General features: G+C 39.1%; 1 protein-coding gene across 10 annotated transcripts in view; it reads right to left on the bottom strand.

Moving 5' to 3' along the window:
• Positions 1-14,513, bottom strand: part of fryl (furry homolog, like) — a 101,259-nt gene that overhangs the window by 12,703 nt on the left and 74,043 nt on the right. For 8 of the 10 annotated variants that reach the window (XM_082147532.1, XM_082147533.1, XM_082147525.1 and 5 more), the window contains 17 exons: positions 14,318-14,430; positions 13,508-13,658; positions 13,319-13,422; positions 13,038-13,220; positions 12,710-12,905; positions 11,405-11,526; positions 11,081-11,268; positions 9,137-9,231; positions 8,426-9,054; positions 8,039-8,307; positions 7,356-7,496; positions 6,840-7,040; positions 6,588-6,749; positions 6,406-6,480; positions 6,150-6,326; positions 5,291-5,485; positions 3,263-3,445 (listed from right to left, as the gene is read on the bottom strand). In XM_082147532.1, coding sequence (XP_082003658.1) covers positions 3,263-3,445; positions 5,291-5,485; positions 6,150-6,326; positions 6,406-6,480; positions 6,588-6,749; positions 6,840-7,040; positions 7,356-7,496; positions 8,039-8,307; positions 8,426-9,054; positions 9,137-9,231; positions 11,081-11,268; positions 11,405-11,526; positions 12,710-12,905; positions 13,038-13,220; positions 13,319-13,422; positions 13,508-13,658; positions 14,318-14,430 — 3,184 coding nt within the window. Of the gene's footprint in view, positions 1-2,768; positions 3,446-5,290; positions 5,486-6,149; positions 6,327-6,405; positions 6,481-6,587; positions 6,750-6,839; positions 7,041-7,355; positions 7,497-8,038; positions 8,308-8,425; positions 9,055-9,136; positions 9,232-11,080; positions 11,269-11,404; positions 11,527-12,709; positions 12,906-13,037; positions 13,221-13,318; positions 13,423-13,507; positions 13,659-14,317; positions 14,431-14,513 lie in introns of all 10 variants that reach the window. The other 2 variants (XR_014200269.1, XM_082147528.1) reach the window with 2 other exon arrangements.

Here is a 14,513-nt window from a genome sequence, read left to right as displayed (position 1 = left end):
TTGGGAACATTAAACTTAGAGTGAATGTCACCAAGGGACCCTTAAGCAACGGCACTCACAAAATGGCCTTGCTATACGCTCTCGGTACTTCTATTAGGAGAGGGGGAAAAAAATCAATAACGGTACGGGCTAATCTTTCACCATTGACTTATGATGTAAATGTGACCTGCAGAGGAATAAACCTGTGACATCAAAGGATCTATATTAAATGGACCACTGTGTCTCCATTCATTAATCACATGAAGCACTGAGCTAAATAGCAGCAAACTATAAAATCTATCAAACTCATGGGAAAACATCTTTACCCATAATATGTCTGACGAACAGGACTCCACAGATACTTACATCAGTGAATGACTAATTCTGTCTTCTACTTCATGAGAACGCAAAAATAAAAGTTATACAAGATATTCATCCATCCATTCTTCAAACCACTTGTCCTCTATAGGGAGACGGGTATACAAGATATTACACGATGCAATTAAATGCATATTTATTTTACATAAAATGTATTAAATTAATAAATACTTTGAGAATAAATCAATATGCATGTGCCTTTTTTGCCTATTACTCTAAGAAAGACAAAAGCTATAATACTTTTTTCATATACTGTTTAGTTTCTTTGTTTAACATTGTCTAAATATTTATTTCTGTCTAATAATGTATTAGGACTGTTAAACAAAGACAATAAACTAATGAATATGGGAAAGGGGAGTTCCTGTGCTCTCGGCACTGTCAAAATAAAAGTCCTACTTCTGACACTTATCTTATTAAAAATATTTATCAGAGATACATCTTCGTTCACAACTTAAAACTGATTGCTGAAGGTTCAAACTCTTCATTTATCACACAATAAATGCAATGGGTGACAAACTCACATGAGCTCAATTTCACATAAAACTACAAATCTTTGAGATGCATGATGGACAATTTGTCATCATGATAAATTCCAGCAAACAACATGAATGATGGTGAAACATCTCTGGGAACAAACTGTTCCATCTCAGACTCATGTTTTATTCAAACCTACTTTAAGGAGACAACTAAGAAAAAAACAAACAACATTTAATTGAACGAACTTGAGTTTCTCTTTTTCCTTCTCCTCCTCCTTTCTATGTATGAGTCTAATGCATTAACAGAAGAAGGGAGGGTGGCGTGGAGCCAAAGTAGAGGCGGTATTAGAGAAAGCTTTTAGGCATTCTTGGCTGTGGTGGCCACGCAGATGAGTAAGACTATCGATGGTTTTATCTGGACTCATTACGCTAAGAGCTGGAGAATGACAGGAGAGATGCCCTTGAGCTGATATTGAGGTATGACTGGACTGGACTCAACTGGTCTTAGCTGGCCTAAGTATTGATAAAAAGTTGTTCATTCATTAACATCAAAATAAGGGGGTATTATGCTATGAGTTGTATAAATGTGTCATTTAAACATCAACCAAATGAACTGGAATAAAACATAATGCAGATATCAGCAGTTAGTTAAGTTACAGTGTTAGTAACATGGCTGGCTAAAGCCTGTTAGTGGTCTTTAATGTTCTCTCAGTCGGGCTGTGCATCCTTTTTTACTTGATTACAATACTGGATGGCTGCTCTTTACCCAAAAACTAACATTCATCACTTAGTCACCCTTATGTCTTTCCAAAAGGTATAACAATGAAACACAAAATGTACTTTGAAGAATATTCACGCTGTTCTTTCCACACAATGAAAGCATATAGTGACCAGGGGTTGACAAGTTTCACAAAGAACACAAAAGAGCTCCATAAAAGTTGTCCAAACCATTCGTGCGATACATTCAAAGTCTTCTGAAGTCATACGATAGCTTTGTGTGTGAGGAACAGATTGATGTTGTCATTATGCACGGTAAGTCTTCCTTTCTGCTGTAGCTCTCAAATATCATTCCAGTGTTGTTGTTAGTGTCATTTTTGGTAGTTAAAATAAAACTAAACTAAAATATAGATTTAAAATATAGAACTTAAAAAAAAAAAACTTAAATTATTAATTATAAAAATGTATAAATGAGAGATGTTGCAGCTAACCATTGAACTAAGTTGAAGTGCTAAAATTACTAAACCAAAACTGAAATAAAAATGAAAGCTAAATAGAAATATATAAAAATTAAATAAAAAAAATGACAAAAGTATATAAATAATACAAATAACACGTGTACATATTCAAACGATGTCAGTGACACCAAATGTCATTGGTTAAGTTTAAACTGTTATTGTATTGCTTCAGAAGACTTGAAATATAATATATAGCAATCTTTTTTTGGTAGTTTTGGAGCTTGACAGCATGCGGTTACTATTCTTTCATTGTATGGAGGGAAAAAAAAGAACATTCTTCAAAAAAATTATAATTTGTGTCCCACTTATCAACAACATGAGGGTGAGTAAATGATGACAATTGTCTGGGTGAATTATTACTTTAACAGTGATTTAAAAAGGACAATATCACCAAACATGAGTTTCTGCTCATTTTCTACACTGTGTGCTTAACCTCATCCCTAGCTGTATTTACAGGCAATCCCCACGCTTCTGGAAGCTCTTGCAGATGCTATCTGGAGTACAATCGATGGTTGGCAAATAGATAAGCATGTTTAAATGGATCATTTGATATCAATAACTATAATCAGTCCATGTAAAACAGTCAGGGATTATGCAATACAAATGGCCAAAATGAAGAAAATGCACCTACAACTCATGTTTGTGGATACTGCCTTTAAAACCCCCGTAGAATGGTGGTATAGTTTTCCATAATACTTACGATGAGGCTTCAGGTCCTTGGATAGCAGCGAGAGGTCATCATCAGAGCCTAAAGCGTGTTAACGTCTGTGTTTTTCAACCTTTCTGGGACCAAATTTGATGTAGTTCTAGCACAGCAGGCCTGAGGTGTATTTTTGTCCCTGATGATAATCTCTTCCCCAATTACACATCAAGCAAGCAAGCAGGCCCCACCCTCATAGCAGTCAATTATTATCTAATGTCAATGATGGCAAGTGTCCCATAAAGCAACCCAGTGTGAGGAAAAGAGAATGTGCCAGCATTTTGGCAAAGGAAATAGACAGTGCCTAGTGTTCAAAACCCAACAGTTTCTGGAAACACTCTAGCAGCAAAAGATTGACATTGACACCATTGGATGATAGGGGGAATTTGATAGACAAGAAAAACAGCAGCAGTTAACTCCACAAGAGAGCAAAAAGCGAATGGCTAAATAGCATCCGTGCACCACAATTTATTGAGATTCCTGATTGATCCCACCTCAGGCAGCTGGCTGCTATTGCTGTCAGAGTGGGCGGTCTCATGGGTGGGGCTGTCTGGGTGGGGTAGCGGTAGGGTGGGTGTGGCCTCTTCAGTCAGGACACTACTGGAGGACTCTTGCGACTGCTGGAGCAAGTCCAAGTGATTGGATATGGCATCATCCGTCGCAGAATCACTATTAAGCTGCGTAAAAAAAGGAAAATTGATCAATATTTAGTTAAAGTGTAGTATAACATAGCATTTGCTGTAGAAGTCTCTGCACTAAGTGTTATGTTGCATGGTGTACGTAATGGATTAATGAAAAGTAGTTCCTGAGTTCTGCACTTTTTAATATTTCATATCATGACATCATGCGGCATGCCAGACAAAATTATGTGAACCTGGCAAGACCAATTGACCATATGTACGGTTACTTCCTGATTTCCGGTGAACTGTTAGCTGTCATTCTGTACTGGCTGTACATATAAAACTATATAAAACTATCAATGGTTGACTTTTTAATTTCGTATTTATATTTTAATGCGGTTTTCACACTTAACTAATTTGCCAATAAACCAGTTTTATTGATTGCATTAAAGATTAAGTTAATGGGAACGTTAAGAAACACGATGTCTCTAATTGGACACGCACACAGAACATTTTTCCAGCCCTTCAAATGTTATTATTAAGGTGATGACCAAAAGCATTATTTGTTCATCCTTCTGAGATTGTCCCCATTTGTACAACCAAAAGTTTCAAGATGTAGGAAATTCACCGACACACCAGCCGGTGATATTTCATCGTAATTTTTCCAGCTGGCTTATATCATTGCGGAAGTTCTTAAGACGTTCCGTGCATATGGTCAATTGCATTCAAGTCTTATTCAAACAGTGTAGGAGGAAAAGGACAAAAACAGGAAAAGGAAGATGACTTTCACTCAGCAGCGTTTAAAGGATCAGTTTTATTTAGCTCTGTTTAGTAGCTCATGCCCCATAGCAAGCGAAAGGGTGCAGTAATAAATTATTAGAGGTTTGAAATATAAAATATTATTAAGCTTGGATCTAAACATTCATGCAGAAAAACTATATGAAGCAGTTTAAGTAATGAGAGGGCCCACAAGGAATATGCAGATTATTTAAATTGTTTGTGCATTTTCTGCTGATTTTTGTGGAAATTTAAACATGTTAAAATGTGTTAAATTAAAGGCCGGAATACACTACAAGACTTATACCCAGATTTTTGTACCGATTTACAGATCAGTCGATGCTAGTTGATGAAAATCATCAAGACATCACAGAAAAATCACGTTATGATGAATACGGACTGACTTTTTTAGCTTCAGACTATGAATCCATCCAGTCCGAGGATTTCAAACATGTTGATATTTTAAGCAGATTTAAGAACACATATTTTTTCATTTGTCATGTGTTTCCTAGCAACAAGGCACATGTTTCTGTGATTTTGTGTCAGATTAAAAAATGTGTGCATTCCAGATTTAATTAGAGACTTAAATATCTTGTCTTTAACTGAAAGTATAATCAAATCATTTATAAACACGCAAGACGACATGCAACTGTATTAAAGACAGATGTCAAAATTTTGTGTAAATCTGGAAAAAATTCTGTGTAGGCATTAAAATGAGATCATGCCATCTAAACAATTATGCCAAAGTTAGTATAAGAATGCAAGACAACTAAACCCATGTATTAAAAGTTTCTCTGACTGGCTAATTGATCACTAAAAAAGACAGAAAAAAAAGGTCCCCATCACCTTTCTTAACCCCATCAAATAAAAAAGAGGGATTCAAAACAGAAGTAAGGGTCAGATAAGGGCTTTTAAATGCTAAAAAAATCAATAGCTGGCTTGGCTGGGCAGCAGGGAGAAGTGCAGAGGGCACTTATCTAAATACACCGGAAGTGCGGGCTATGCAGAAAGCAAGCGACTAACCCTGCCTAGGTAGGCCGCGGCAGCGTCTAAGCCCAATTTGGCGCACAGACACACCATGCCGGTGCCCCCTTGTGGAGGGGGCCCAGAGGAGAATGGACTTACGAGGTTGGACCGGGTGAGAATCTGGCTAGCGCTCAGTACCTCCTCCTCAGATGACTCATCGGTGTCCTCCGGCTGGATGAGACTGGGCGTGCTGCCGGAATACTGGCAGTCCTGCAGAGACGGAGTGTCACCTTTGTCAATGCTATCCAGAGAGCGACGCCGCACACCCCAGTTGAAATTGTCCATACTCTCCCCCTGCAGGTGGAAAAGAAGAAAGCCAATAAGAGGAACGCAGATCAACTTTAAACTGCACACTATGTGAATTATACAGAAGGAAAAGGTTAAGAAATTAAATTAATACAAAAGACGACAATCTGCACAAGGCAACCACAGAGCACAGTCAGGGAACACTGAGAACTCAACAATGACCATTTATAAGAAGCTTCATTTTCTACTTTAAATGAAAATTGTTTAATTTGCACCATCCATGTACTTGCAACAACCATTAGCTATAATTATAAAAACAAATCCACTTGATTGGCTAGCAGGAAATGGCATTTGATTTTGTGCAATTTCTGAATGGGTGCAAATTTTCAAATGAATAACGACACCAAACAATTATAGATTAAAACACAAACTTTTCCCTGAACACTGCTTAAAACTTACCTGAAGCTCCTGGACGCAAAAGAGGAAAAAAGATAATAAGAGTGTTAGGGAGAGTTAAGACACTGAGATAATGTGGAGGTGCACAAACGGACACAGGTGATGTCAAAGAAATACACACACTGACTCTTTCTTTGTTTACTTTTGTTAAAGGTGAATCATGTATCAGTTCTGAGATGTTTATAATAAAACATTTTGAGGATTGATTGCTAACGATAAAAATATGAGGCAACATGCCCAGAGCATTTGGGCTCACCTCTCCATCCTCCAACTCAACATCCAGGAAGTCAAAGTCCTTGAAGACACCAAACTGCTGTTCACTTCCACAATCTTCTGCTTGCACCTCCTCCTCCCGTGTCACTTCCTCTACAGTGGGGATCAGACTAGTCTGCTGATCACCTGCATCCAAATCCTCATTTGAAGAGAACACCACCTACAGAGAAGAGGTGTAATAAGCCATTGCTAAAATTATGTAGCCTAATAACATTCTGAATATGAGAAGAAAAACGTACAGATGGGTTTTTAGGCAGGCCGGACTCTGGGCCACATAGAGACAGGACATTCATCAGTTTCTCCCGAGTTCTCCTCTAAAAGCAGATAACAACATTACTATTAAAATTATAATTAAAATAAAAAATATCATTCAAAGCTGGTTAATTAAGATTCGACAGGTTTTCATAATAGTTGACAATACCTGTGAGAGCTGTGGTCTCTTCCAGCTGACTGGCACCAGCCCATTTGAATTGGAGCCAGAGGAAGTAGAGGAGGTGCTTCTTGTCACGGCAATTACCTGTGGTTTTCCGTTACGCCCCGCTGCACTTCGCTGGTCTCCATACTTATGACCTATGATAGGTGTCTGGGTCAAAGGTTAAAAAAATACTGTCAAAAAAGATACTATGATGAGGTAACTACAATAGACATTCAAACAAAATAAAAGACCAAGCACCTCTGAGATGTCAAAGTGGAAGTCCAATGTTTTCCCTGGCAGCTCTTTAGATGAGTTGTTGAATATGCGAGTGAAAGCGATCTCCGGGGAGCCGGTCGACTCCGTGCTGTAGGAGCGCTGCACCTCATCAGGGACCACCAGACTCGCTGAGCGGGACACCACCAACTTCAGAATGTTCTGGGCCTCCTTCCAGTACGGACTCTGTGGCAACGCACAGACACAAAAAACAACAAAACTCTTGAGCCATTTTTTTACAATACCCATTTAACCTCGAGGGACTCCCAAGATGAAAAGCTTCAATAAAGACCACAGAGTAGGAAAGCGATGATGCAGCTTAAAGTTACTCAAAAGCGCCTCCAAAAGCAAACAGCCTCTGGGCCATTCATACAGACAAATACACACTACAGCAAAGTCCACTCTCCAGTACCATGAAATGGGACAGGAATACTAAAATAAACCTCTGGAGGGACTGATGTTCTAATTGTTAACAACAGAAAGAGTAAGTTGTACACACACCTGTACATATTTGCCAATAATCTTCATGATTTCCAGGTTGAACTGTTTGACAGGAGCAGCAGACAGGTCAATGTGACTCAGTAGACTGTAGATGATCTGTAGTAAAGACTGCTGCATGCTGTTAAGTCCTTTCTCCAATAACTAAAACAGAAGAGGTAAAAGGTCAAGAGATTATATATACATATACTCGAGCACAAAGTTACATGACAGCGCAGTTCAGCTTTGAAAAATGTGTCTTGAGATATCATCATTCTGTTAAATCAGTCTCGTTAAGTGAGCAAATACTGTTGATAAACACATAAATAATAATAATAATATAACACATAATATAAGCATACATTTATATACATTTTTGGGAAGAAATTAATAATTATATTCAGCAACGGTACATTAAAGTGATTAAAAAAATACAGTAAAGACTTATTCATTTATTTATTTTTACAAAAGATTTCTGTCAAATAAACACCGTTTTTTGAAACTTTCTATTCATCAAAGAATCCTGAAAAAAAATGCACCACAGTTTCAACAAATTTTACAAACTGTTTTTTAACATTGGCGGTGTTTTTAACAGGGAGGCAGACTTATAGCTGTTTGAAAAAGAGGATTAGATACTTAAAACTGTAAACACTTCAACAATATCCCAACTTAGTTCCAACTGTATGACTCAATCAAATTCATCTCACCTCAGCTAGGTATGTGACCAGGTTGAAGGTGATTTCAGAGAAGGAGTCGTGTAAGTAGCGGCACACCACGTTGATCCAGTTGGTGCTGTCTCGCGAGTAGCTGTGCGTTGAGTACAGGCTCATCATGTGAGCCAGGTTGGCCAGTGTGGCTGACTTTTCCTCAGCGCACACTTTGGCGATCCGATCAGCAGTCTCTTTACAGAACCCTGTGGGGTTGTCAAAGTGCTGGACCAGGTGCGGCAGAAGGCACAGGATATTCAGAGGAAAACCTAACAGGGAATAAGTTAAGACAATAAATACATGGATACACACTCTCATTCATTTTTAAGACCCAGGTATTCATAACAAAATCTCAGATTTTAAAATGTTCCAAAACCATGGGCGCACCTCCTAGCTGTGAGGGGTCTATGAGTGTGTGTCGGGACACAGTGATGAGTTTACTGAGGAGGTGAATTGTGAGCTCTTGCGTTGCAGCTGAAGTGAAACCCTTTAGAAAGAGCGTCAGCAGGCCGGGGAAGTTGTACCACTTCAGTTTGGCCTGCACTCTCTCCAGCTTCTCCCTGCTGTCCACCTTCTCCAGGGGCATCTGGGCCAGCAGTCGGTTCAGCAGCCTGAGTGCCAGCAAGTACTCAAACTCATAATCGGACTCTAGCAGCGATGTAGCAATCCAGAAGACCGTCGCCATCAGATTGGTGGGGTCCATCGGTGGCACCACCTCACCAGATCCTACTCCATTTCCACCTCCTCCTTCGCCACGACGACCACCCTCTCGTAATGATGATAAGCTCCGAGTGCGGGCAAGGTTGCCGTGGCTGCCGCCCAAGCGGTCGGCTACATCAAGGGTATTGCTGCGGCGACGGTCTCCAAGACGCTCACCCATCAGACTGGCACGGAGGGAGTTGCTACGAGTGTGGCTGTAATGGACATGCAAGAAACTTCCACTGCCGAGGTTCAGCTGACCGGTACTTTTCCTGTTACTGGCAAACTTGGTACCCAGCAGAGGATCATGGGAGGCCCTACAGGAGATGGAGACAGCATTTTTAGTAATGTGCTGTATACGATGGAAATAATATTTTACCGTAGCAGAGCATGTCTTACTGTGAGAGTGCAGTAAGCAGGTCATAGCTCTTCATCGTTTCAGCCAGAGTGTCTATACCAGCCTCTAGTGTCAACAGCAACTCAATAACAAAACCCTGCGGGAGACAGATGAAACGTTTGATTATGACTGTTCAGGGATCAACACTTAAAGGCCCACTGAAGTGCCTTGAAACGTACTGCATTATTCAATGTGTTGATGTAATTTCAACTGAAACAGGAAGATAGGGCAGGACATATCAAACAGCTCCTCCCCTTTTTCAAAATAGCCAATAGCATTTCATTTATATCACAGCGTGGCCAGAGCCGTTGAGCTTGGTAAAGCCGCAGTTTCCTCGTCATCTCTAACCGTTTCTCCTCCTAATCTCCTCCATACCGCTTTAAAATATAGCAATACGTTTTCAATAAGCTTTCTGGTCTGCGCCAACTCTATATAGTGCCAATCAAAATCATTGATCCATATTGGCGGAAGTGAGAGACTAAGTTTTGAATGCTTATATCTTCTAAATGCGAATGTTATCATTGTTTTGGAGCACACTAGCTTATAGATAACAGTAAGGCTAACATATTCATACTAAAAGTCAAAAACATTCAATTTTGATTTCATCGGGACTTTAAGGCGGGCCGGGAACAGTGTGAGAGTGATTTGGGTCAGTTGACAGTGACACGAATGCTACATGTATGATCGGGCCAACATAAACACTGATTTAAAAGTCTAATTGGCTAACATAGATGAGGTTTTGTTGAAATTCAATTTTAAATCTAAAATTGAAAATTTGTTGAACAATGAATCTTGGAAAGTTTCAAGTATATTATATTAATATTTATTTTGTTTACTCTTTTCTGACAAGAAAAGTCAGCCAATGATTTTTTTACTAAACAAAATATATATTATATTTAAATATTTGTATTTATTTAAATATAAACATTATATTTATTTAATACAGAGAAAGTTTAATAAAAATCTTTTACTGACAAAAATATCAGATTTTTAAAAAAAATTCTCTTTATTTAAAATATATAAAAATGTATTTAAATATACATAAATATAAAGTGAAAGTTTAAAATAAAATAAAATAAAACTTTGACACTAAAATCGCTAAAGGCCTCATTTACACTGCAGGTCTTGATGCCCAATTCTGATTTGTTGCCTATATCCGATTTTTTTTACCATTTGTTTACACGTTCTTTCAACCTTGACCCAAATCCGATTCATGTGTCTGCACTTGCTATACTATCTGAAACATGCTTAAAGGGTTCAATTCTCTTGCACAGATGGACGAACGCGAAACATGCCTGATGCTAGCTCTGCGATATATGCAAAGTTCGCCAAACATCACCATGTTTTTGAGGCGGAAGAGGACGAAAAGTGCCATCATTGCAGCCTGCGCATTTGCTTCAGTTATTGTATGCGAGAGAGATCTCAGGACTGGTGGGACCATATTGTGTTTAAATATTGGCTTTAACGAGGAGCAGTGGGTCCGAAATTTTAGGATGAGCAAGCCAACCTTTGATATGTTGTGTCAACGTTTGTCCACATTTCTCTCCTACGACGACACCGGACACCATCCGTCCCTTTGCAGATGCGCTTCGGGGTTGCTCTCGACATTAAACCGCGGAGACGTCGAATTGGCACATATCTGATTTATTTCCACATATGAATGAGGCCTGAAACCGATCTCAAAATATCCGAAAGCATGCGTTTTTTTCCTGTTTACGCGGTCATAGAACACATCCGATCTTTGTCACATATGAGCAAAAAAAAAATCGGAATTGAGTCACATTTCACTGACAGTGTAAACGAGGCCTTGTTGTAGTAGTAGGGCCAATGAAAATTTGAAGTACTGGCCCTGATCAGGTCAGCAGACAAAAAGAAAATCCTTATTATTGAGCCCTGCTGTTGCTTTCTCATCAGTACTTCCGGAACAGTGGGACACTTCTATATACCTGAGCCTCTTCTCCTGGATCTCCCACAGTCTCTACCAGACGAGACAGCACATCTGACAACGTGGAAGCTGTGAGTGGCTGTTTTAGCGCTCTGAAGATCTGGAAGGAGCGACCAGCATAGTGCCGTGATGAGCAGGACAGAGCGGTCTGCAAAGCAACTTCACTCAGCTCCTGCTCCAACTGATAACCTAATCAAACATACATCACAAAAATCAATCATAGACTAAACATTTCGATTCACTACAAGTAAAAAATTATGTATTCCTCCATATGGAAGTTTGTCCACTAAATAATGCAGTGAAATTAGCATATGCCATGTCTTACCAGACGGTGTCTGTTTAAAGACGTTGACAACATGACGAAGGAATACACTAAGCTGATCAGCACTCTTGATGTTGGGGTTTTTAGGAGAGACGTCTTCATGGTTCCACAGCGGACCACGCTTCCTATGGGCCAACCAATCAGAAGAACAGATTTAGAAGAAGTGACACGGCAGAAAATATCCAACAGAGAACAGAGGCAAAGCAGGCTCACACAACTCCCAGTAAACAAACAAACTGTATGTATAAAAACACTCTGAATCAAACAAAACGAGACTGAGCACACACACACGCATGCAAGGCAACAATACCCTCTCCTGTTAGACATGGCTGCAGGCAGAGGGAAAAATACAATAACTTAACACAAAATAAATACTCATTCAATATGTATCCAGGGAAACTTGCCAGGAACAACATTAATGTTTGGTAACAAGACTGAAGAAACGCATTGTTATTTTATCCACCCTTCCCATCTTAATATGCAGAGACAACTATGAGGAAAGTCATTTTACAAAAAAACGTGCCCTATCATGGACCCCAGTTGGACTTGCAGTTCTCCTTTAACTTCAACAGGGTCAACAGTTCTGAAAAGGGATGTGTAATATGGCCAAAAATATCCTAAAAAAAAATGTTTCATAACATTTGATATCTATTTCATATCATAGATCATATAGGGAACAAAACAAATGCATTCTATATGTTTGTTAGACCTCAAGAATGAATGTAAACATAACTTATTTGAGTTAAGTAAACTCCAAAGGATAAGCTGTACCTCTTAATGTAGGGCCCAATGAAATATGTTATTTTTCCCAAAACATTTTTACCTACCTAAATTCTGTTTCCTGTTTGTTGTCTGTGTTTTCTGTATTCTATGTTTTACAGTTTAATACAAATTAATCCTCAAAAATAGTGTCTATTAAAATAAACTTTATCACATTTTTGGAAAGCTTTGAGTTTCAGTGTATATTGGATGATAACTTTTATCAAATGAAATTGTGTGAGAGTAGATCCGGTGATTAAAATCATGAGGAGTTTCTCATATAGTGAGAAGGGAGATGCTAAAAACACCATGAGCATCACGTAGTATGTGCAGTAGACTAAACTGTGCTGCTCACACACGTGAGATTCAACTACATGCGTCGAAAATTACTCTCATTACACAAAAAGTTTAATACTGACATCATGGATTTATTTTGTTCGATAAATACTGATACCAATCTATTGCCCAGCCCTAGCTCTAAAGCACCCTGGAGTAAAATTTCCCCAAAGAGGAAGAATTTGACATAGTGGCGTGCAGTGACTCCCTCACCTTGAGCTGATGAACTCAATGAGGTTTTTGACCTTCTCGTCCTGCTCTGCAGACAGGTCCACCTCATTAAGGAGAGTAGGGGGGAGGTGAGGCAGGACTGTGCTGCCCAGACTGATACTCGAGGATGTGGAGCTGGAGCTCAGGCCAGAGTCTGTCATTGGAGATGGCTGGTAGTCTGGCATCAGCTCTGTGACACCTGGGAGACAAATCAATTCACAATTATTTTATTCTTAGTATAAAAACACTGGGAGATGGCAAATATTGTAATTGATCATTATCAATTAGGTAGAAATGTCTATGTAACAAAACACGCTGTGCTTTAAAGTACCTGTGAGGTTGAACTCCTGAAGAGCGGGTTTGACTGTCAGAACTCTGGGCTCGTTCAGCTCGCGGTTGCGGAGCAATACAGATGCCAGTGACTGGACGCTGCTGTTGGTGCCCTGGACCACCAGCAGGTGGAGCAGTAAACGCTTGCAGTGCTCATAGACCTCTGGGTGCTGATGGTCGAAACCTACACACACAAATAAACACAGAGCATTACAGGACATACAATGTGGCACTTTCCAGGGTTAATGATTTAAATAAACTGTAGAGCTGTGTATGTGTTACCTATAAAGATGGCATGCAGCAGCAGGTGAAGGTACGCACTCCATTCCACTTTGACCCCGTGGTCTACAATGAGGTCAGTCAGCAAGATCACAGCAATGTTACACCTGTAAAGAAATGACAGTGAGTTGTCAGTGGTCAAAGGTCAAGGAGAACAACACTGACATAGGACACACTGAGTATGTCCTTCACCTGTGCAAGGAGACTCCAGGTGTGGTGGTCTCAGGCAGGTAATCAATAAGTGGTGACCAGCAGCCACCAGTGGGAGGAAACGGGAGAGGCTCTGGCTGGTTATGATCCATCACCTTTAGACGCCAGTTAGCGTAGACAGGCATAGAGTCACCTAAAGAGAAAAACAACGAGATCATAAACACTACAGTTCAAAAGTTGGAGGTCAGTGAGATTTCTCTTATGCTCACCAAGGATGCATTCATTTAATACAAAATACAGGAAAAACAGTAATATTGGGAAATATGATTAGAATTTAAAATATCTGTTTATATATTTTAATATTTTAAAATGTAATTTATTCCTGTGATGGCAAAGCTGTATTGTCAGCAGCCATTACTCCAGTCTTTAGTGTCACATGATCCTTCAGAGGTCATACAATACATTTTCAGGATTCTTTGATGTATAGAAAGTTCAAAAGAACAGTGTTTATTTGATATATTTACATTATAATAACATTATAAATAACAATAAATCATTTTGAATGTTTTTATAGTAACATTATAAATGTCTTTACATCTGTGCTAAATGAAAGTATACATTTCTTAATAAATCTTACTGACTACATACTTTTGAGTTGAAATTCACGTACAATAAAACAAAAACAGGGAAAATCACTGAAATACTACCCATTCAATTTTGCAGTTTCTACCTTTAAATCCACACATTTTTGAGTCTGTCTTCAGACTGAGTGTTTTTGATCTGAGCAGGGGCAACATCAGAAGTAAGAGGGAGCACTGATTTGAAGTATGACAGTGATGTTAATGTACTCACTCTTTTCCTCCTCATAGGACCCTCCTGAGCTGCTGCTGTAGCGGGATTCCAGACGATGGTGCTGTCGGTTCAGATTACTGTTCAGACCAGTGTAGATGTCCAAATGAGTGTAACTGTGCAGATATATAGAAAGTCAAGAAATGTCACTTAATATTTCCATAATTCAACAAAGTACTGTTGAGGAAGCACCAAATAA

Source organism: Leuciscus leuciscus (genome assembly GCF_965113295.1).
Source record: "Leuciscus leuciscus genome assembly, chromosome: 19".
In the NCBI taxonomy this organism is placed as follows: Eukaryota; Metazoa; Chordata; class Actinopteri; order Cypriniformes; family Leuciscidae; genus Leuciscus; species Leuciscus leuciscus.
This window is presented reverse-complemented; position numbering and strand designations above follow the sequence as displayed.